This window comes from Ciconia boyciana, chromosome 1 (genome assembly GCF_034638445.1).
Source record: "Ciconia boyciana chromosome 1, ASM3463844v1, whole genome shotgun sequence".
Taxonomy (NCBI): domain Eukaryota; kingdom Metazoa; phylum Chordata; class Aves; order Ciconiiformes; family Ciconiidae; genus Ciconia; species Ciconia boyciana.
The window spans coordinates 88,630,917-88,655,653 of record NC_132934.1 but is presented as its reverse complement, the minus strand read 5'-3'; the positions used below and the strand labels follow the sequence as shown (position 1 = coordinate 88,655,653).

Here is a 24,737-nt window from a genome sequence, read left to right as displayed (position 1 = left end):
ACCTGTTTACTGATTGCCTTTAGAAGATTTAAGAAATCTGAAAGCAAAAGTTTTATCTTCCTGGTATTTGTTTTAGTGTTGCAGAAGTGATCAAATGTTGGAGGCTATGTTTGTAACTGCAATATTTAGTATTGTGACTAGCACAAAAGTAAAATGAACTAACACCCAAAAAAGGTTCCCAAAAGTTGGAAGAGAGGCAGATAAGCAGGATTCATTTCATCTGCTCCAAAAAGGATCTCATCTGAGCTGGTTGCCTAGCTGTCTATAATAGGAAAGCATGGGCAACATCATGAATCTAAAGGTATAGCAGCTTAAACTGACCTAATTTCTATTTTTCTCACATCCCAGAAAAAGAATCTCTTGTTTTTAAAGTTGCTTCTTGGCCAACACTGCTCCAGGCCAACAACTTTTCAGTATGTTAGAATCTGCAGAAGGAGAAGATGTAGAACGTGCAGAAAATTCACTCTGCATTGTCTACAAGAGATCTCCATCTCTGATCCTTTTATCTAAAATGTTCCCATTCTGATATGAATGGGATAGTTGTAATGGCTCAAATGTCACATAGTAACTTGTTAAAGTTATACTAATTGCACAGACTGCAAACGAAGCAAGAAAAAAAAATTGCAGGAAAAAGTATGTATGGATGTGTAATTACAATATATAGCACACCTTTTTTTAATTTTCAACTTTTTATATCACCTTCTAGAGTCCTCATGTGGGAGTTATATACCCTTTCCACTTCCTAATACTCATTCACTAGTAATCATCTAATTAACTTTATACATCACTTTTGATTTCACTCTGGTTGCTACTGAGTTTGTAAAGACTCGGCTGCCATCGTAACTCAAAAGAGCCTGTATTCGGAAAGGTATTTAATCATGTCTTCAGTATTTTATGTCTCTAAAATATATTTGATGTCATAAGCAATAAAACAGTTTTCTAATACATACTTTTCTACAGATATCATTTTAAAGAGTTGCTTAAATAAACTGTTAATGTTGTCATACAAAATAGCCAGCTTTTGTATTTATCTAGTAATCCTACATAGATACTCAATGTACAGACTATACAATACTTGAACTTCAGTGATTTGTACAAGTAAGAAAAATTACAGCCTTGAAATAGCAAATGATATGGCAAAATAAATAGTGGATTTAAATTCTTCAGGAGTAATGTAAACAGAGAGGTTTTTACCAAAGCCTCTTGGAGATTTCCCACTAAGTGTCTTTTCCATAAGGAACAGTTGTCTCAGATGTCTTGCAAACTGGGCTGGATTATCCCAAGGGATATAAGACACTTCAGAATCACCTCCAACCATAGATCCAGAGCTCTCCAGGAGACCAGAGTCACTCAGCCCAGTCAGTCTCAGGCTTTCAAAAGTAAACACTCTGAAGGCTCTTTCTACTTCAGCCCAACTCAGAAGTTCTAGAAAAGAATTACAATCATTAACTGAAAATGTCCTTATGGCTCAGCAGAAGATAAATAGAAGACTATGTAAGTGTATTGTTCTTGGCAACTGTGCAAAAGCCAACAACAATTTCCTTAATGGTATTGGATCAAATTATGTGAGCTACATTTTACACTGCATTCGAAGTTGAATGCTTACAAATTGCAAAATGATATGCCTAACTATTAATCCATCTTAAATGAAGTGTTTTCTACATCTGAATACCTTTCGGCTCATTAACTTTTTATAAATGATGTTGATTTTAAAATACTGAGTAGACTTTATTTTTAGTTCATGAAAAGGCTTCCATTATCATAAATTTTATTATCTGTAGCTTCTCAAACCAAGTATGAAATGTTTTTTTCCCTTCAGACAAAGTTTTACACATAATTTATACAGAAGTATGCAAGGTGCAAAGGCAATAATTCCTATTCATGGTTGTATGCACTGGTGTCCATATAATGATAATCATGAGGACGACTGAATTTTAATACAGGTAGTTCAGTGCCCAAATCATACAAAGAGTATCTTCAGTTTGAAATGTTTTCTCTGTATGGTAGTTAAACACCCAAGCATGTCACACATCTTGAAAATGTTGGATCTCTTGTCTCCTGTTCAAATCAATCACGTTCTCAATAAAAGTGAAGACATTGCTAGCTAAGTTAACAGTTGGGAGAGTTTGGCGGTATAGTATGGTCCAGTGAAGACCATCAAATTTGATACCCATCAGCTGGACTGCTACAGCAATACAGAATACCTTAATAGCTTAATGTCCAAAATCAACATACCAACAACTAGAAACAATGCAGCGAGTGTAAATTAATCCAACACAAGGGATTTCAGGACTGAATAGCTGGGAAAGTACCTTCAAATCCTGTGCCTCATATGATGGCATAAATGTAACCAAAGGGATTTGGATGTTTATATTTCTTAGTAATCTAGCGTAAACTTTCAAAACTACCTAAGGGTATTTATGCAGCCTTTGGCATTGTTTCACAGTGTACATCATGGTGGTAGGCACACTCCACAAAAAGGTAACTGCAGAAATGATTATGGTTGAAGAAGTGAATGTATTCTTGCTTTGATAAAGGGACTAGTATAGAAGCCGTTTCATTATTAACACCAACAGCTTACACAGAATACATTCTGAAAGCCATTTGTTGTCCAATAAAAATCTTCTACCTAAGATACATGTGCTCCTCCACCAAAAGGGCGTTGGTAAATAAACATACAGCTTATGCCAGTGTCTCCCAAAATGCCTTCTAAAAATAGCAATTTGTACAACTATTTTTTTTTCCTCAGATTCAGTAAGTGATTTTATGTTTGTGAATAAATAAATAAATAAATAAATGAGTTCTAACATACTTCCAGCTCTTAGTCATGCAATATTTAATACTTTTATAGCCTTGCCCATTAACCATGAAACTGAGGTCTAAAGTTAGCCCTAACTTGTAGAGTAGGCTAAGGTATAAGCAAGAATGTGAAAATGGGAAATTCTGCAAAGGTTTTAGGCAGCTGAAAAACACCTTGTACCAAAATTCCTGCTATTTAATAGGATCATCAACCAGAAGAAAAAAATCAAAGTTATATCAATGAAAAAGAAAATCAGTTTACCACTGGTACAATAATGCATGAGCTCATGAACTCTGGCCAAGCATTTAGTGTTGTTTTCAGTTGAAGGAAGGGTGAAACGGATAAGCTCTGTAAGAGGCAGTTTATACATCATTTCACATTCAATCTTTTCTGGATTTAAGTTCTCCTGGACCTGGAACAAAACCCAAAGTACCAGAGTTAAAGTAAACTTTCACACCAGTGGATTTCTAAAAACGATGTTTGAATAAAGGATTCTTTTTATAGCAAAAGACATAAGCGTGTGCTTAAGTCAGTCAGACATAAACTTAAATTTGAGCATGTGCTCACAGCGTGTTATTGAATCATGGCGTCAGATATTTGAGGCAGAAAAAAAATGAGATACATAGGAGAATAAATGATGGCATAATAAAAGACACTTGTTAGAAGATATTTGCTTGTGCTAGCTAGACTCAAAAATTCTGGAATACAGAAATATGTACTGATCTATTCAGACAGGCAGCAGGTACCTTCCGTGTATCTTTCAGCTGGTCCATGCTACTTCTCATAGTAATGAAGTCTGTAAACTCGTTGATCAGTCTGTTACTGCAGCATCCCTATATATTTAAGGATTTATCTTTTGAGACTTACTGGTATCATTCAGCTTTGCTCTTTTTAATATTACACACTTACAGTACCTTTTCCTTGGACCGTATCTTCCAAATCTTTTTCCTCTATCCACTCCTCAAACATTGTGCTATATCCTGGATTTCCTCTGCAGCAAGTGCATCATATACATCAAGCATATGCCTGGTAAGAGCATCTCTCTTTGTGATTACTCAGTCCTGCCTTCTGCTTGAGTACCTCCAATGTGTCAAGCTCGATTTTTTTCTGAATACTGTTTTAATCAATGGTTGCCAAAGTATTCCACAGACAATTTGTAATTCATGAAGCCAGGCAGATACACCTTAGCTGTGAAATCTAGAACTCTATTATCACTTGTATTGCCTTCAGAGTATTTTCAAAGTTTAATGGTAAAACTGCACCCTGGCTTTGGAAAATTTTCAGGAATTCCTAGTGGTTTTTTGGTTCAGAAAGTCTGGGAACTGTTACTTTGAAATAATCCCAAACCTTTCAGTCTCTGAACCTTTCTGCCTTTGTTAGAATTTGGCAATGTCTTGGGTATACACTATGCTCCAACTATTTAGCCAACCTGAGCACACTTGTGTTCACTAACAAACTCTGTATCTTTTCTTATACTTCTCTACATCTTAGTATTTAATCTAGTCTGCGTGCTAAATCACTGTTACCAAGTTAGTAACTCATTTTCCACAGTTTCATCAGTGTTTGACTACAGTAAATCAACGGAGTTCTGTAATATCTCTCATCTATGCCATAGGCTAAACATTCTTATTAATAATGCAAACAAATCACTGAAATCAATATAATGCTTTGTGTTTGTGATGTGTTCTCTGTCAGCAGTAGTAACTCATTGCTTCTTAAGCAGACTAAACATGTGTTAGTGTGTCTATCTTAGCAGGAAAAATCTAGGCTATACTGTTCTGCTTTGTAAAAACACCACTCCATCCTTTCTAGTGCATTGAGTATTCACTGCCTGTGGACTTCAGAACTATTTATATATGATAGGTAGCACTATACCTTCAGCAGGTGCAACCGCTGAGCTAGGGTATCGTGGTAGTTAAATAAGAGAGGGTACTTGCACGTGACAGTCTTTTTTTCACTGTATTTAGGAGAAAAGTAGTCATAGAGATTCTGTTAAAAAAAGAAAGATGTATTAAACCCCAGTGAGATTTATTTATCTATCATTTTAGGAAATGAACAAAAGACAACACAAACCTTTTTTTCACTCTCAGAAAGTGAAAGAGAAGGAAGGACAGAGGCTATATGATCTGCAATAGTATGATGTAGCCCATCTGCCCGGGGCTCTGGCACCACCAGACTAGGTGGTGTAAGGTCTTCTTCACTTGCAATAACCTGGCAAAGATGATATATGTTAGCTTTCATTACAGTATGACTGCCGCTTAACTTCATTAAAACTACCAAGCAGATCCTGCTATAAGCTAAACACACATCCATAAATTCTGTCAGGAAAGAAAACCATAGTTTTTTTTTTTCTACAAGTAGTAAAAATGCAATTCTCCATGTTAGTTCCTGCCCAAAACAAAGATTATGGAAAACAGAATTAAATGTTTTCTCCTATTATTCACTTTTGGAAGGATGAGAAGGAAAATATTTCTGACTTGAAATGTTAAGAATTGTTAATGAACAGGGATAATGAAAACCTGATTGTGTATCAGGTGCTGGACCTTATTTTGAGTATTTTTGCCTGAGTCTATTTTCAGATTAAATTGCAAAAAGTAAAAAAATAAGATTGTGCTGAAATTTTATTTCTAAAAGAAGGAAGATTTCCAAGTCATACTGTGGGTCTTTGCTAACTCATAGATTGTGCCTGAACTCAACCAAAGTCAGATCTGTCTAGCACTAGCATTGATATACGCCACTTCTATGTTAGGCTTGCCCTAAAACCTTTATACTGAGTAAAACAGTAAAAGTTCAGTATCAATAACATTGTTGCAGGAGATGAAAACTTGTTATTGACTTAGCTAAGAAATTACATCTTTTTCCTCATTTGATTATATTGGATCTGTAGTCTTGAAAAAAAAATTTTGGAATAACACTTTTATTGAACAAAATTTTGGAATAATACAGGGTAAGTGCACAACATGAAAGAACACCAAAGAAGTCACTTTTGAGTTGTGATTCCTTTGTATTGAACCTCCTTGGTGCCTTCAAGCACAGTCTTTTATTTTAGGCTGAAACAGATGGATTTATCGATCTTTGATCAATTCATTATACCAGGTCTAAGCTGAACTAGCCACAGGAATTATAAAGAGAATATTCCCACCTGTTCCAACATGCAGTTCAGCATTAAGGGTACAGAAAAGTATTCCTCGGGAATCTGACTCATTAAGTCATTGTAATACCTCATGTCCACGGAAGTAGCCAAAATAGAAGCTTCTTCCTCTGTTATAATAAGAGATAAAACATTAAGATTGATTTCTTCAGAAATGCCCACTTCTGTTACAAACCAGTTCAACCTTCAGACAATTTTTCTGAAAAACACTAACTAGGTTCATTACTGTAGAGCTCTCAAATCTAACTGTGACTAGGAATAGATAGAAAAAGTGATTTTCTAAAGAACTTAGTTATCGCCACTGCAGTTTCCAGAGACTCACAATGTATTCACCAAGAAACTACTCTCACAACATCAAATCAGATCTTCAGCTTACTGTGCAAATAATTTCAAGGATTTGTGCTGTCAGATGAATGAATGGTATGACTGAGTGAACAGCTACAGACCAGTGCTTTAATCCTTTAGACATACCCTGTGACAAAATTACTGTTGATGGAATTTCTTCTGCTTGCCCTTTTTTCTTTGAAGGTGTAATCTGTGATGCTGGTTGTACCTAAAGAACAAAAATAAAGATAAAAAACCTCAGAAACAATGGAACAAATGAGGATTGGACAAATAGGATTGGAGAAATTAATTTAATTTAGCTTTTGCTACTTACTCTAGACTAGATGCTAAACTTTTAAATGGCTGGTATTAGGGGAGGCGAATCCCACCTAACTGAATGGAACAAGATAGTAAGAATGTAGTTTTATGAATGCTTTAAATGAGCATTCAATAATACTGCTATAAATGGAGTAAGCCCATTTTTTCCCTGCCACTAGTTTGTGTCCTACAAGCCACTTTCTTCTGCCCACTTAAGCTTTTGTCTACCATGAACAAAATACAGAAACTTATCTTGGATAGAACTAATAATCTTTTTTTGATAGTTCACAGATCTGCAACAAGACAGTAGCTCCGTGCAGCCATAGTGATTTTTCCAGACACAAGAAGGTGTCATCTGAAGCTAGTTTGGTCATTTTTACACCTGTGGTACTTTATGCCAGCACCTGTATGATCCTTCAAATTTTCCTTTTTTTGTTTCCCCAATGCTCTGCTATTTTTTTTTCCATTTTATAGGTTTTAAATGCTGAAGACAAAAATCCCAATTTCATTCACAAAAAATTACACATGGAGTGATGGTCCAAGGTAAATTTTAGAGCGCAGAATTAAAGACAGGCAATTCTAGCCTGTAACTAGTTATTCTCTTCAAGAAGCATGGTAAAGCACAAAGGATCCTTGCCTCAGTTACAGGTGGTTGTGTCAATTTTCTCTCTGATAATGCAGGCACATTAATAAACTTGGTGTTTTCCAAGTAGTTACAATGTTGTCTTCTCCAGTCCAGGCAGTCATACATTAAACAAGCAATGCTTTCAAACAGCGCAGTGCCAAATGCAAGCTATGACAGAAAATCAGGTACAAAGGTTGAAGTTTGCATACAAAAGTGTCATGTAACTTAGCCACGAGTCATTAGCTCTCTAACCAGCGGATCTACAACAGTTTAAAAATCTTCCAAGGGATGTTTTCTCCACTAATTCAAAATGTTTTAGAGTAACTCTGAGAAAACAAGGCCTCCTCATCTTTATTTGCCTAAACACTGCCACACCACAGTATGGACTGAGTATTGCCCAACTGCTTTATTGTTATAAAGTCTAACTTGTCTTAACAGTAGCCATTCAAGCTCTGCTCTCTTGCAACTGGAATTTAGGTCATTTTTTTGGATGGGAAGGAACAAGAGACGTAACTTAAAATAATTGTTTTATATCCTATGTGCATGTTTCTATTGGTCATCAACCTGCAGCATATTTGCAAGGTCAACTATTCTCCTGCCCTAGAAGGATAAAAAATAACTTAAAAAACCCCCAACCAACTAATCAATATCATCTCATACTATTTTCTTTCTTTCTGTTGCCCTTTTAAAACAAGGAAAGCCTCAAGTACTGAACTCTGAATTCCATAGTTGTGTAAGCAAAGGAATGTCAGCATACCAGCCAAATGCCCAAAGGGAGAGTGCTGTATCTGCAAAAGTCTGACAAGGAAAGAGTCAAGGTTCTTGAGGTGGTGTACTGTGGTTTTCACTGAGGCTTGGGAAGAATAAAAAGAATAATACCAACTGCTATTTTAAATGTGAAATGCTTTTGTACAAATACCAAAGCCCTATGTGAGACCACATGCCACACTCAAGTTTCAGTGGCTTTAATGGATGTATTCTTCCCCTGTACATCTTAGACATTGTGGAAAAGATGAAATTATTATAATTTTTAGACAATTTCTCTCAACAGCCCTTTTCTGAGTGATTATTTCATTTTTGTGAAAGTAGGGGAAGTCTCTTGTATTAAGAAGTTTGCCTCTAAGAGGTGGCTATCAACACTGGATGTCTCAATTAAGTTTCCTAAAATGAAACATGCTGAAGAAGCACAACTGTCATTAAGCACTAATATATTAACTGACCCTTAAGAAGTATTAAGCATCTGCTTTCTTCAACTCAGACCCTCTTTATGGCACTTCAAAACAAGTACTGCAAATCAGTGATCAGTTATGGAATACTTGTCTCAGTTTTCATAACATTTAAAGACTAGAGAAGATATTTGGGAGAGAAGTTCTATTTGTGAAAACAGAATTTTCAGAGTTAATATTCTTGCACCTTTGTTTTTCCTATTCAATAGTCTTCTGAAAAATGGGTATAAAACCCTTCCATTCATATATTACTTACAAGAGATCACTAGAGCACATGAAAATTTCAGTTGAAGTATCGGAGTGTTTTGAAGGCACAATCTTTAAACAAAACCTGAATTTTTACAAAGTTACAAGTAACACAACCTGGCTCTACTCAATGGGACACATGCAAAGTTTAGCCACGTTATATGTATAATTACAGTTTTGTGATTCAATTTATTTGCTCTCTCCTCTTCTCAGGACAGACACAGATGCTTGTCAAAAGTCCTCTGAGTCTAACCACTACTGACTTTTCAATAAAGGAAAAAATTTTTGAAAATATTGCTAAATATTTTAAATCTGAAAGTGGCAATTACTTGCTGTATATAATACTTTATCATTTTTCTATCAATGTCTAACAATTTGTCACAAGAGCTATTATTTTTCTATCAATGTCTAAGAATTTGTCACAAGAGTTTTCCTTCTGTATATCTTGGACTTCAGAGACGCAGCAAGCTAGGGCTCAGAGACTCTCCAGGAATTCCACTAGAACAGATTTACTCTATCCACTTATGATTTCAAAACGTATATTCTTCCCATCCGTTTCTTTAAAAACTTACAAATGTTCCTACTTCTTTAGATCTCTGCTGAATTCTGAGATACAGAAGAATGTGAAATTACAACTACAATCTGCTGAAACAATTCAGTGACAGATCATTTTTCTTTTATTTCAGCTATAATATAGCTGCTCGCAGGATATTCATGAGTAGCAACAGTCCCCTATAAGATATGATTATGGGGAAGACAGACAAGATTAAAAAACTTCTTTCCCAAAACAGGCTTCATGTTTTAAGATTAGATCAAGAGTATAATGATAACTAAATGTTGTAAGTAGCAAGCCTACACGTTTCCACAATTGAGGCATTTTTAGTGAATGCCTTGGAAACCGCTGTGGATTTAGCCAAACTCGGTTCTGATCCCTTCAGGATCAGAGGTACTTCTTAGCTCACCAGATTGTTTATACACAGGATTTAATGTACTGTAAGTGTTAGGAGAGTGTAGTCTGTCCTTTAACTCTAATAATATAGACCACAAATACAGCAGGTTAAATTATGGCATGTTGCTTTATTTTGCTTTAGCAGTTTATATTTTTTACTGCTGCCATTGTAGATTGAAAAATACTGGACCCTTTTACCAGACTAGCCTGGAGAACCTAGATTGGAAAAAGTTTCTATTGGTTCACTTTCTCTTCCAGTGCCTGGTAATAGTCCTGACTCAGCAGACTAATGAGTAATAAGCCAGGGTCATGTTTTGGGTTGGACAAGTGGTACTGGGTATGCTAAAATGACATTTTATATCAAAAAGCATTCTTGTAATCATTTTAATTTGTTCTCATGTGATGGTTCTGAGATACAGAAAGTAGACCTGCTGTTATGAGGACAAAAATGTAATTTTTGTGTTATTTCATACTGACATCTGACTCTAATGAGATCCAAATTGGGTCTATGTAAAGATGCTGAATAAATGTTATACCTCAAACTGTTTTAAAACTGCTGCTGTGGCCTACAATATTAAGAAACTCCAAGTCAGGTATTTTTTTATTCAAAGGACTCCTTATGAATACATGCTGAATAAACTTGTTGGATACATAGGAAATAATTTTTTTCAAGATTACAAAATATACTAACTACTCCGGTTCTGTTTCATAGAAGACTAAGCTAAAATTCCTGTCATTTCTAAATTGGTCTTAAACATTACAAACCCCAAAGCACACCATGCATCATGAAAGCAGAATCTACTGACCAGCATTTCTTTGTCAGACCAATCAGGGGGAAAGGCACTCTCCTTAACTTGGTGATGAAGTCTGGCAACATCAAAGAGACTTGATCCATGCTTTCCACTGTTGAGAACTGGATCCAGGTATTTCCAAAATGTTTCCAGGTCTTTGATAGCTTCACCTTTCTTTCTTTTCTCTGCTTCTACAACTAAAATTTATAAGTGTTAGATAAATCATGGTACAATGTCTCCCTTTTACAGAAAGCACAAATCATATATTAGTCTTCCATAAGTACTGATAAAATATTCCCATCCTCAGAGGCTCAGCAAAAATCTGATACCCAACTTTGTCCAGGAAGATAAAGCCTCAGTAAAACATGATAGTTCTTTCAGGAAAAAAACAAACAAACAAAAAAACCCAAAAAACCCAACCCAAACCAAACCCAAAAACAGAACCACCCCCCTGCCTCTCCCCCCCAAACTAAACAACAGCAGTGAATGTTTGAAACCTAGGAAATGTAAAATCCTAGGTTGCACTTTTCCAAAGCTGCCAGCATATACCTTGACAAACTTGTTCTTTAAGTATAGGATAAGCAAGCCTTATTATCACAATTTTATTGATGTGGAAATTGGGGAAAAAGGAGATTAAGGTACAGTATGACTATGAATAGCGAGCCTAGAAGTTGCATGGTTTCCATTTTTACTGCACAGTAATGGTCAATTTTGAAAGGTCCTCTAGCTACAAAGAAAAAAGTTCTCTCTTAATGCCAACCTTACAATCACACTCTGGAATACAAGATCAACCATACTTTTTGTAGCCTAATTTAAGAGATGTAAGGACACTAAACCTGCAGTGACTTGCCTTCATTTGGACTTAGGGGTGCTCAGCACTTCTAAAACCTAAGTATGAGGCCAAATACCTCACTTGTGTAATTCTAGTGGCCCCATGGGTTTAAAACAAAACAATTCAGTGAGGCTGTGGATTCTTCCAAAAATGCTGTCCTCCTTAAGGTTTTCCAAGTTATATATGCCTCCTGTAGCAGCCATCAGAAATGTTTGCCAATTAACTTATAAAATGGTTTTATCATGATTCGGAAGATATGTCCCATTAAGTGACTCCAGAAAATGGGTAGAAGACCTGGGAACTCTGCCAAAAAATTCTGTAGGTATAAGACATTCTCATGAGTTCAAGGGAAGACTGAAGAAGTACTTAGAAAACAAACTATATCCGCTGAGGTTTACTAAAAAGACAAAACATCAGGAAAATCATCAGCATCAGGAAAATCCCCTGACTTGAAAATAACTGGTGTCTCGGTGATGTATGCATTGAGAAGTTTCATACATGCTTTTCCTACTACTCTTTTCCTTCCATTCCTTTCCTTTACTCTCCCTCGGGCATCAGTTTATGAGCACTTCTGGAGATAGATCACTGACCTAGATGGTTCCTTGACCTTAAACACTTTTATGCTCCTAACAGCTCATCTCAGTCACAGGATCATCCTTTCTCTTTGTTTTTCATCTGCTCATGAAAGATATCCTCTAATTCAGGACAATACCTCACCCATGACAATGTTTCCCGAACAAACTCAGCTTTGAAAGCACATATCAGCAGTGTAACAGCATCTAGGGCTGCTCAGTCAATGGATTAATCTCTTTGCATTTTTGAATGAAAGGTGAATGGCACTGTGCTAATAGCATTGTAGCTAGACATTCCTGTTTTACAATAGAAGAATAACAACATTTTACTAACTCTGACCCATAGTTTAATAATAAAACACACACAGAAATGTGTATGACACTTAGGCTTCCCCATTCACAGAAACATCACTCCTTGCCAGGATCAATCATTAGATGCTCTGCCCTTGACTACTGCCTCTCCCCTTAATTCTTTTACCTGCAGTCCTAAGGCTTTTCTTTCCTCAAGTATATTTTCATCATGCAAACTGTCTCAGAATGAATTAAAGTTTTCATGACTAATCCCAAAAGAAGGTGCAGGAGCTGGGAGAAACTGTCAATACAGAAGAGATTTGGCACAACCCCACAGAGGAACTGAATTACTTTGAAGTCTTCAGTAACAGAAATGAGACAGTACCCAGCAGTACACTACATGATTTTGGAACAACAGCAACAAAAAAAATCTGTTATCATCATATAACAGTGGAAGAAAAGCATCTAGTATACACTAAGCCATTGCATAGTGATTTTGAATCATCACTGTGAAAACAGAAATCCTAGAATCACTAGGATGTGTCAGGTCACACATTTCCAGCAGAAATGGAGAAAAATTAATTCCATTTTGTCAGACTGAGAGACTGGTCTGAGTTCTCTCATTAGCTCTCAGAAAAGCTGAATTAGTAGTAGCATAGCTACTAGAGTGATTAGAGGAACAGAAAACTAACCATGTGAAAGGGTACTAAGAGTGCTTGACTTGGTAGCATCACAAAATGAAAGCCATTATGGGATGCAAACTCTTGGGAAGGAAAAGAACATGAAAGCTGTGGTTCCTAATCCATGATTCATGTGCATTCATGTGCATTCGTGACAGGAACAACAGAAACACTAACGTGATTGCATTTACAGGTTAATGTTTTCCCTTCTAAAAAGTATCTCTGTACATTATGGAAATGATCAACCATGATGTATTTTGTAAGTCATTCAACTATTAAATACTTGAGTTAATGCCTGCTCCAAGGCACAATTAACTATACCTGTATTGCTGCTGACAAATGTTTTTCTTAATATAATCTTAAAAGCTTCCAAGACTCAATAATATTCCTACTCAGGCTACTTCAGTACTTCACTAACCTCATCTGTGGAAAATTTGTTCCTGCTAAATTGTATTTTCTCTGTTACAATTTAAACTCTTCATTTTCTGTTCTAGTCTTTTACAAACTTGAAAGCTTTTATCATTTCTCCACTACATCATTCAGCCTTCTCTTTTTAAACTTAAGGATAACAATTCCATTTCTTTTCCTCATAGGCAAAATTTTATAGATCCCCAATAATTTTCTTTTCAATCATTTGGAATTTTTCTGATTGGCACACATTTCTTAAAGTCTTACCTCACTATTGAGTTGCATTATAAGATTATTTCAGGTATTTTTTAGGACATATTCTCATTTATAATCTGGATATGGTATTTGTTTTTTAGTGGCATAGTGATATTGCTGACATGTTCATTTTTTAAAATCAGCATGATAGCTTATCTTTCAAACCTGTCATCTAGCCATGTGTTTCCTAGCCTTTATTTGTACATTTAATTACTCCTGTATAAGCATACTATATTGCCCATATTAAACAGAATAGTCTTTTTTCCTGATTATTATTCTCCATTCTGCCAAGAACATTTTGCATTTGAATCACACTCCCTTATTCCAATACCTATGACAACACCAAATAATACCAGACCCAGGACAAACTCCCTTGAGTCCGCTCCATGCATCCTTCTATTTGATACTAAACCTTTAACAGTTACCCTACAGAGGCCAAGATTTTTGAATGAAAGTGCACCTATTATATATTTATTTTCATCAAGACCTACCTTGCTCACTGTGGGCTATGTGAAATGGGCTTATTAAAACCCAAATATATAACACAGACTAATCCTCTGCTGAGAACGCCAGTACATTTTGTAAGGAAATTAAACTTGTCTGACATGATTTGTTCTTGAACAGCATACACTAGCTGTTACTCATCTCCTCATTTTTCTTTTAAGTGGTTATAAATTTGTTCCAGTGTATTTGCAGATACAAAAATTAAGCAGCCAACACAATTGGCTATTTGTGTTCCTCTCCCTCTTCCTCACAGCTCTTTTTCCACTATCTCACTTGCTTTTTATGAGTTCTTGAATATAAATGAGAATGGCAGGCACATCTTTAAACAGAATACAATTTAAGTTAATCTGAATCAGCTAATCTGAAAAGTTCTCTACCTTACCTAAGTAGTACTCAATTATTTTACCTATTCCTCCACAATTTGAAGCTGAATCTTTCTGCTACCAGCATTAATAGTGGTTAGTTATAACTATCACCTGTCTTCAGTGGTATTTGTAGTGAAAACAGATTAACTCCCCCACAACACACATGCCAGCAAGAAGTACCAAAAGCTGCCCCCAAACATTAACCACTGCCAGCCTTCTCAGGATCACCTCCTGACAGTTCTTCCTCTCTGTCGAGCAGCAGACAAACATTTCCCTTGGTCCTCCTCCTGCACCCCATTTTGTATCTTAGCATTTCTGATTTTGTACCAATAGGCTCATAATAAACATATATTCTCATTCCTAGTGACCTGACCTATTTCTAATTCTCAAATGCTTCCTTATATCTGAGGTCCACAAAGAATGCATGGTTTAGCCAAGCTGTTTTCTTACTATGCAACCTATCCTTTCTTAGTAATGGGGAAAACTTGCATTACTACCTATAATACTACTTACACAAGATACTATCATCTATATTTACATTTTTTCCCCTTTAAAAAGTTTCCTCACAAATTTTACTTACTAATTATCTAAGTTTACTAAAGTCTTCCTGCTATTATACATACAAGACAAAGAAAAGATAATATAACTTCAGACGTATTTGGGGAAAATTGCCCCTACACCCTCACCCCCAGCAGGTGTTGTAAATAAAATGAAAATAAACAAACCCATACTTTCTGCTCTCTGCACTTTCAACTATTCTCTAGTAAGACATTACCTTTAAATTTTACAAGTTCTATAAGAACTTGTAAAACTTCTAAACTATAAGAATCTGGAAATTATGTTTTCCTCTCATTCTTTTCCCAGAGGTAAGATGGCTCAAACGAATTCAAACATGACATTACTTTGAGTCCATCAGTTGATTCTGTGATTGCCTAAGTCTTAAAGGTTAAATCTACGTGATTCTTGTTAGCTCACCTTGGCACCTTTGGGGACAGATTCTCCAGTGCCCACACAATCTAACCTGTAGCATTTGCCATGAGGCAACAGCAGTATCTCATTTTGTCAACACGAATGGGAAGGAAGGAATAACACACTGTTCAGCCTTCACAACATTCATAAGTAAATGGTTTGTATTCATCAGTGGTCAGAATGGCAGCGAGTCACACAATCCCATCTCACATCCTTCAGCACTCCAACATAAACAAGCCTCATAAACCTCTCTCCTGCCCAACACACCCAGGACACTATTCGTCTCATTTACTGGGTTGTTTGTGCCATCTCAACAGTGTCAGAATCCATCACAAGGGATTTCCAAGCACCACAGAGAACACTGCAGAAAGTCAATATGCACAGTTATAATTAGAACCATAATTATTAGTCAGACACATGTATGAACAATTATGGCTACCAACTCAGTCTTCTCACCTACACTTATTTATCACCAGACTTCGACTTAGATTTAAAATAATTCAGGTTGGAAGGGACCTCAATGTCCTACTCAAAGCATGGTCAACATGAAATTCAGACAACAGGCTCAGGGCTTTATCTAGCTCAGTCTTGAAAATCTCCAAAGACAGAGATCCCACAACCTCTACAGGCAACCTGTTGCAATGCTTGATTGTCTTTGGGGTAATTCCCCCGGCCTTATACCTTGCCAGAATCTTCTATTTCAATTTACAGAATTTAATTTATTCAAATTTACAGATTTTAATTACAAATTACAGAATCAGAGAATGGTTGATGTTGGAAGGGACCTCTGGAGGGCATCTGGTACAACTCCACTGCTCTCACACTGATGAGATCCTTCTGTGCTTTCTCTTCTCCAGGGTAAACATTTCCAGCTCCCTCAGCCTCTCCTTATGAGAGAGATGCTCCAGTCCCTTAAACATCTTTGTGGTCATTTGATGGACTCTCCAGTAGCTTCATATCTCTCCTGTACTGGGAAGCCCAGAACTGAACACAGGACTCCAGGTGTGGCCTCATCACTGCTGAGTAGAAAGGAAGGATCAAATCCCTTGACCTGACACAGCCGAGGATACCATTAGCCTTGTTTACTACAAAGGCACATTGCTGGCTCATGTTCAACTTGGCATTCACCAGTGATCCCCCCAGGTCCTTTTCTGCCAAGCTGCTTTCCAGCCAGTCAGCCCCCACCATGAACTGGTGGATGGGGTTATTCCTCCACAGGTGCAGGACTTTGCCCTTGCTGAATTTTATGAGGTTCCTGACAGCCCATTTCTTCAACCTGTCAAGGTCCTTCTGAACAGCAGCACAACCCTCTGATGTTGCAGCCAGTCCTCCTAAGTTTTGTATCAGAGTACTTGTTGAGGATATATTCTGCCCCACTATCCTGATCATTAATGAAGATGTTGAGCAGGACTGGACCCAGTATTGCTACCTGGGGTACACCACTAGTTACTGGCCTCCAGCTATGCTTCATACCACTGATCACTACCCTCAGAGCCAGGCCATTCAGCCAGTTTTCAATCCACCTCAGCGTTTGCTTATCCAGCCCATACTTCATGGGCGTCTTTATAAGGAGACAGTGCCAAAGGCCTTACTGAAGTCAAGGCAGGCAATATTCACTGCTCTCCCCTCATCTACCAAGCCAGTCATTTCATCATAGAAGGTTATCAGGTTGGTTAAGAATTCCTTCCCCTCAGTGAATCCATGCTGACTTGAACCAACTACTTGTCCTTCATGTGCTTGGAAGTTGCTTCCAGGATTAGCTATTCCATAATCTTCCCAGGGACTGAGGTGAGGCTGAGCAGCCTTTAGTTCCCTGGGTCCTCCTTCCCACCATTTCTGAAGATAGGAGTGACACTTGTTTTCCTCCAGTCCTCAGGCACCTCTTCCAATTGCCATGATCGTTCAAAAATTATTAAGAGTGGCTTCACAATGACATCCCAGCCAGCTCCCTCAGCGTTCATGGGTACATCCCATCAGGTCCCATAGACTTACGTATGTCCAGTTTGCTTAGGTATTCCCTGACCTGACCCTCTTCCACCAAGGGTATATCTTCCTTGCTTCAGACTTTCCCCTTGCCTCTGGGGCCTGGGATTTCCAAAAGCCATTCATGATCACAACCTCTATTTCTTCTTCCAAGTACCTCAGTGAAGAGTCTTGTTCTGTGTTCTTGGTAACCATCTCAGAGGTGTTAGAAGGATGCTATTAGGTGCCCCATAAGCCTTCTCTTCTTCAGATCAAGCAAGCCAAGATCCTTCAGCCAGTCCTCATAGGGTGGCTGTCTGTTGGACTCACTCAAGTTTATTAGTGTCTGTCTTGTACCGTGGAGCCCAGTACTCTAGTCTCATGAGAGCCAAGTAACTGTGAATAACCACTTCCCTTGATCTACTGGCTCTTTACTACAGCTCAGTATGGTTAGCTTTCATTGATGACTCATATTTAGCTTGCTGTTCACCAGGATCCCAGTTCAAGAGAGATGTTACAGCCTGGGGACAGCTGAGTACAATTGCAGGGTGTTATTCTGTGGTATATTCTTCTCTGGCTGGGGCCACAGTCCCAAAGTAGCCAGCTGTGCACTTCCTTTGAAATTATCAAATGAGCCAAGTTTGCTTAGCAACATACCTTCCTGGCTAACAATTCATAGAAGTACGCATTTGATAAAATGTTGTTCTTTGGTGGCTACTGCAGAAAACTATGGCTGCAACCACTGCCTGCTTAGTCAATTCCTCTTTCCACTGTCGAGCTGAGGCAAGTTTTTGCACTGGAAAACCATTTGGTTTGGTGACCAAACCAATGGCAATACTATTTTTGCACTAGCAAACACAGCTGCTCACAGGTAGTATGCACAAACAAGGCACAGAGAGGGAGAAAAACACAGCAGGAACAGTCTTTACTTGGATATGAAATAGTCTCCTTTCTACACAAATTTTGTTCTTATGACCAGATTACCTTCAGGTGAAAGTAAAGATTGTTCCTGAAGTTTGGCTGCTTCCAAGTATGTCTGCAACGGTTTATAATTCTCAGATGAAATTCTGATTACACTTGAAATGTTAATCCCAAGCTCAGACATCACAGGCAACAGCTGAGGGTTGTGGAAATCCAAAATTATAAAGTAATGATGGGCACCATCATCTGGTTCATCATCTGTTCAAAACACAACAAAGCCAGATTAGAGCAAGGACATTCAACAGCTAAACAAAATTCATTTTTTTCTTGACTATATAGGGATACTGCAAATTAAGGTCAGAGAAACAGTTCTTTTATAGCCTCATTGGGATAATTACACATAAATTTCAAAGTTTTATGTGTATTAGACTGAAGTCTCCTGTAGCAAACCACCTAGAAGTCAGCAGGAAGAATACAAGTCAGAAGTAAAACTTGTTTGGAGAAGCACCAGGAGAAAAACTGGAGAAGGTGATTATAACCAGAATGCTAGTTGTAGCAGCATTTCTGTAATTGCTTCTCTTTAAGAAGTTTAGTGTCAGGACATACTCACATGCTCTAATGGTAGTTTAAACTATCCTATTTCATTCTGCATAAAGCTGGCCAGGGAGCACACACGGAATAAATTACTGTGTCTTAGCTGTGAGATGATATTAGCTGTAATAGTTTTGAAGGATTAGCTGCAGGTATGAGCTGACTCACTGCTGACTGCTCCCTGCCCAACAAGTTCATGTTTGCTAGATAGACTCCCTGTCAAAACCCTCATCAGCTGGTAATACCAGCTCACACTAGTCCTTTTAGTTGGCAAGGGGCATATCCAAATTCATCCTAAACTACAGATGAAATGTTTCATTGAGTGCCTGCTCTGTTTGGGCTTATTACTTCTGTAGAAATACGCACAGCAACGTTTTAGTACCGAAGCAAAAGGTTAAGCATTATGTAAGTAAAAATGAGCCCTCTAGAAGCTTGACTCAAAGTAAATTGCATAGATTCCCTTTACAGCCCATGCAGAAATACAGGTATTCAGACAGGTATCAGGTGATTTAATTCATCCAGCATGGTTATTTATCCTAAGACAACAGAAATTGCCTGCTAAAGTTCCTGTAGCTCTCCATTGACTGTGGAACACATACAATTAATGCAGATCCTGCACTAACAACAAAACACAGTTTTATATTCTATTTAGTATTAAGATTCTTTCTTACGCTTACTAACACAACACACTTAAAAGTCCTTTGGTAACTCCTCAGCTCATGGGACTCATTCATTCAAGGGAGAGAAAAAAGGTCAGGAAAAAAAGGTAGCCTGGCACTGACATCTGCCTGTGCTCAGGTATATAGCCAGGCCTGTGCAAATGCTGCTACCACCTGGAGCAACAGGCTGGCAACATGGTTGTCTCTCCTCTTCTTGTAACACTAGGTAAACATAAAAGAACTTAGGAATTTGGAGAAAGACTGACTGAGGAAGCAGCCACCACAGTCCAGTACATATATTGCATAAAGCAAAAGCAAAACCAGAAGAAAACTAGTCCATTATATCACTGCTAGTACTGAAACTAAACTACATATTTTGATGCCTCAGTTACTGCAGGAAGAAAAAGCGTGAGCGCATACAATTACTAAGCATTAATGATTTCTAACAAAAAAGACAGATGTCTGCATAGTGACTTACAGAGATCCAAAAATTCCAATGCATACATGCTGAAAAGACTGCCTGCCATTCAACAGTTAAAATTATGATTATGCTAATAATCATGACAAGTTGATAATAATCAGTCAGTTCTAATAATCAGTGACTAGTTCATACTTAAATGATGAAAGACATCAATGCAAGTAATCTCGAGATTACTCGAAAGCAGAAATATTCCCTTTCAGAGAGGTGATAATGTGCTAGGGATGAATGATAAAATGACTGTTAGCTACTTCAAACAGATAGAGATTGTCTCTGAGTTCAAGACATGGTCATATATAAGCAATAGCTCACACTACTCTTCAGTAAAAATTGTGGCACTTTTCTCTTTTGTGTTGGTTTTTTTTTCTTTTTTTTTTTTCTTTATATAGCTACGTTAGAGTGGCCAGGAGTGATGAAAACAGTTTTCACTGTATCAGCTTTAAGATCATCCAAGGTTCTTTGTGTCTTCTGCTCAGACTCTTGTAAAATATGGAATATGCATGAAGATTTTTAGAGTATTACATTCTCGGTAGAAAAGTTTCATTGATCTACATGTTCTTGACACTGAGAAATGTAGCTGGCACTACTTTGCCCCAAGACACAAAACAAAGCTTAAGCGTGAGGTCCTTGAGAACCTTAATTGCCATGTTCTTGAGGCAAGATAGAAATTCCTGACACAGATGTTTCACCACACTTCATGTTCATTTAGAATGGTGTCCAGACGTATTGGCAATACTTAATTTTCTCTTGGTAGGGACTTGTAGGTGGAACTGTCAGGAACAATGAAGAAACAATTACCTCTCCATAAAACAATAGTTGTGTTTTTCCTGTAGCCTAGGGTGAAGGGTTTGCAGGGTGCTGTCCCTTCTTAGGGCTGTAGGTTCCTCCTCACTGTCTTCCTCAGCATGACTAAAGGAAGCAGCAAGGTCAGATTACCTTTTCTGTTGTTAGGTAGTTCCTTATTGTCTTCAGACTGCAAATCAATCCATGGAATACAATTTTTTTTGTATGAGTCAGAATCAATTTGTTTATTATTATGCCCAACTGTGTGGATGCACAATGAATGTGGTAAATTGTTCAGAATGGCTTCAGCTCAGTACAGTCATGACTAAAATTAAATACAGCACAACTGACCAAGCGCAAAATACCACAACAACTTCTCCTTTGAGGCAATCTGCAACTATTGCTATTTTGTAAATATCCTTGGGATTGAGACAAATCCCAGTCAATAAAAATCATAGTTTAACAGCAGTGCTACTAGTTCATAATATAAAGCTACTAAGCATACTAAACAAGGATACTTTTCATGGCTCAGTTTTTGGAGGCAATTTGTATTTTCCTTACTTTGTCTTCTCATTAGCTGTGACTAACAAGGCAGCAAAGCATGGATATCTTATACAGGTACCTGATGTTTTCTGCCCACCTCTCACGGCAGCAGGGAGCAAAAACATAGGAGCTGGTAAAATTATTTCTATGGGGCCTAGTGGAAGCACATTAATACCACCCAAGGCCACTCTGTACAGTACATTCTGTACAAATTTTAGTAAGATGACATGAGTTCTGTATATGACTTCAGCTTGGATTTTTAAAGGCATAAATGTTTCTTTGAAAACTTCTTTCAGGCCCTGAAAAACCTTAAAATTATCAGAAGAATGATGTTACAGGCAAACCTTATCTGAAAAAATTAGGAGCTATGCACAGATAGCCACTGTTCTGTTCTTGTGTACTTTTGTCAGCTTCACTAAGATTCAAGATTTGGTCTAAACACCTGGACTGATGTTTTTTTAGATGCTTGAAGAGTGCCATTGATCTCAAATGAGATGCAGACAAAGGTCTGATGAAAGAGTGAGGAAAGCCTGCAGCAGTTCAACTAGGGAATAGCAGGTACACTAAAGCATTCAAAAATCAGCAAGTGCTTCTCCAGCAGGAGAGATCCTGTTTATGTTGATGTAGCTCAAACATATTATGGTCCAAATGAAATACAACTGTGATCTAATGAGGAGAGCTATGCACATTCTCCAACATTCTTTGTTCCAGTGAAACTTGTAACCATGGGTGCTATGTATTAAGAATAAAGATTTTTCTCAGCACTAGTTAGCATATTATTCCTTACTTTGCATAGCTCATTTCTGGAGTAGATTTCTTCAGGTCTCAGTTCTATCCACATGTTTTTACAGCAAATGAAATCATACTGCTCTTTGTACAGAACCTGGCTTCATCCCCAGACAATGGTAGACAGCTCTGTTATACTTTATAATACAAGGAGAAAGCCGCCCTTGGATACTGACACAAATGCATTTAGTTATTCCGAAATCTTTCTGTAAGAAAGGTTTTCTGTAGGATTTGTTTAGCCACTTTCTTTTAGTCTTACACATGCTAAAACATTTTGATGTCGACATGCTACATATACCTCATCTGTATTTTATTTCTTAGACTGTATAATCTATCCTAATACTGAGCACAGTGCCCTGTTCAAATGCAAAGTGGCAATGCTTTAATATTGCCAAATAAATCTTGACATTTCAACAGGCAACAAAACAAAGTACTCGGTTAGAAGCTAGGTTGCAAGATTTCTAGCAAGTTTATCAGGAGTATACCAACATTTTTTTACATACCAATGTATTTGTCTTCCTCTTCCACTTCTCCCCGTCGCTTCAGTTGGGTGTTCTTTTTAACAGTGACTGGTGCCAGAGGGCCTACTTCTGTCTTTTTTCCTTTCCTTTCTTTCTCAGCTGTCTTAGCACTAGCGAGGTTCTCCTTCTTGCTGGGAGGTTTAGCTTTCTCTTGCCCTCCATCTTTTTCCTTTTGTTGCTCTTCTTCTGCCTGACAAGATGAATAAACTAAGTTCTCATTGTAGCCTTTGTGCAGAACAAAGGGCAGACTGCTGTAAAATTTTAGTGGTTCAATTTTCTTATTTGAATACTTTTCCCTCTCAGCCACTATAATGTTGATGTGGTGAAGCTGTCTTGAACACTCTGCTTTATCCTTCTCAAACATACCATTCAGTTTATTACATTCTTACTAAATGTTAAATGTTAAGTGTTAAGACTTCACATTAAAAAGTAACTGTGAGAGGTAGGTAGACATTATACCTACAAAACCAATGAAATGCATACTGGTAGAGAGACGAGTAAAGAATCACTGTGCTTTAGTTACTGCCACTACAGCACTTGCATCAGCCAGAAACCTTCCCTGGACTGAAGGGAAATAAGACAAAAATTCAGTTTCTGTTAAGTCTTTAGCATGTCTGTTAATACACTTGAGTATGGTGTAAAATAGTATCAGCACTATTTATCTTTGATGTAAATATCTGTCTACTATAAACTAGAACCAAGAGTCTTGTGCTCATTTCACACAGGATATTACTCAGCCATTCTCATTATTTTCAAACAAAACCACCTACATTAAGTTCAGTAACTTAAGAGTAAAGAATGAAAAAAGATATTGTAAGTATCCCAAAGCCTCACACTATAAATCCAGAAAGCTCAGAGCCAGTCTAAAATTAAAATAATCCAAAATATATTACGGTAAAGCGAGGTGCTGTAAGAGCAAGAAAACCTCCACCTTATTTCTACCCAGCAGCAGAACTATGCACTAACTATGCAAGAATGACATTTAAGGATTGTAAAGCTAAACTAAATACAATAAAACAATATTAACGTAACTTACTGTTACCATCCTGCTGGTGTCACTTTAAAGGCTATTAAAGCAATGAGAAAAGCTCTCCATGCAAATGAGATAAGGCAGTTGACTACACAGTTGCTTTCCCTAGATTCACCTGGAAAAGCAGACTTTCCAGCTGTAGAAGTTGTGTTTAGTTCAAATTCAAAACCAAAGCAGAAAATCTTTTCCTGCTTTCCCTTCTTCATGTATTCCCTTTCTGTAAAATTTAGAAATGCCTTCAAGAGATTCTTAAAACTATTTGTGCTGTGAAATGGGGGATTTGGATGCTTTCATTATTTTCTTTCAAATTTATTCCACTTTGGACATTTCAAACCAAAGATTTTGATAGTACTTTGATTCTAAGCTGATGAACACATCAAAACAGATGATACAATCATCAGTCTACAAAGTTCACAATCAGCTTTATCTGTTGCATCTGCATCACTTTATGTAATTAAGTCTCAAATAAGCAGAGACATTTCTGATCTTGCCAAGATTCCAACAAAGAACTCTAGTTGACCTTAATACCGCAGGAAGTAAAATCCTCTCCCTTTCAGGACTCTTTCTTTTTCCCCTCAATGTCATATTTCTCTTTCCCTACAAGGTGCAGCTTTTTGTGGAGTCTCTAATCTTCCATTAGCTTTACATTCGGTAATTTTGTTATTTTAAGCTTCGTATTACAGAATCTTACTACCTCAAACAGTTTTCTAATTCAGAGACACTTCTCTTCTGCATATTAGTTTAAATGCGTACACCTGTCAATTTATGACAAGCTTCTGTTCCTACTGAAATACAGAAATTTCATAATTGTTTTTTTTGTTTATTCACTTCCTGTTTTTCTTCTGCCAATCCATTCTATTAATTGCTGTCTATTCTAAAAAACAACGGACAGTTATGTTGGCTTTCTGAGAACTGTTCTGCTAGTAAAATCCTGGTTTCAACCCCCAAGTTGTTGGGAATGGAACTTGTACTGTACGAGTTAGTTGGAAAGGACTAAAAATTTTAATGGCAAACAATTTAGAGTTAGAATTCTAAATTAAAAGCCAGTTTCTGCCTGTTCTGTACTGCAGAGCATCCTCATAGCCAAGAGCCCTCTCAATTCTTGACTCTGTCTTTGTCCTTCAACTGCTGCTCTTGTGTTTGCCTGTCACGCTTTG

General features: G+C 37.3%; 1 protein-coding gene across 1 annotated transcript in view; it reads right to left on the bottom strand.

Moving 5' to 3' along the window:
• The window catches only part of SPAG17 (sperm associated antigen 17), a 115,489-nt gene that overhangs the window by 64,424 nt on the left and 26,328 nt on the right, over positions 1–24,737 (bottom strand). The window contains exons 5-14 of the mRNA XM_072851530.1: positions 22,533–22,740; positions 18,253–18,447; positions 10,446–10,627; positions 7,231–7,386; positions 6,423–6,504; positions 5,943–6,061; positions 4,874–5,011; positions 4,676–4,789; positions 3,062–3,212; positions 1,195–1,425 (exon numbers count right to left, since the gene is read on the bottom strand). Of these exons, the coding sequence (XP_072707631.1) occupies positions 1,195–1,425; positions 3,062–3,212; positions 4,676–4,789; positions 4,874–5,011; positions 5,943–6,061; positions 6,423–6,504; positions 7,231–7,386; positions 10,446–10,627; positions 18,253–18,447; positions 22,533–22,740 (1,576 nt within the window). The remainder of the gene's footprint in view (positions 1–1,194; positions 1,426–3,061; positions 3,213–4,675; positions 4,790–4,873; positions 5,012–5,942; positions 6,062–6,422; positions 6,505–7,230; positions 7,387–10,445; positions 10,628–18,252; positions 18,448–22,532; positions 22,741–24,737) is intronic.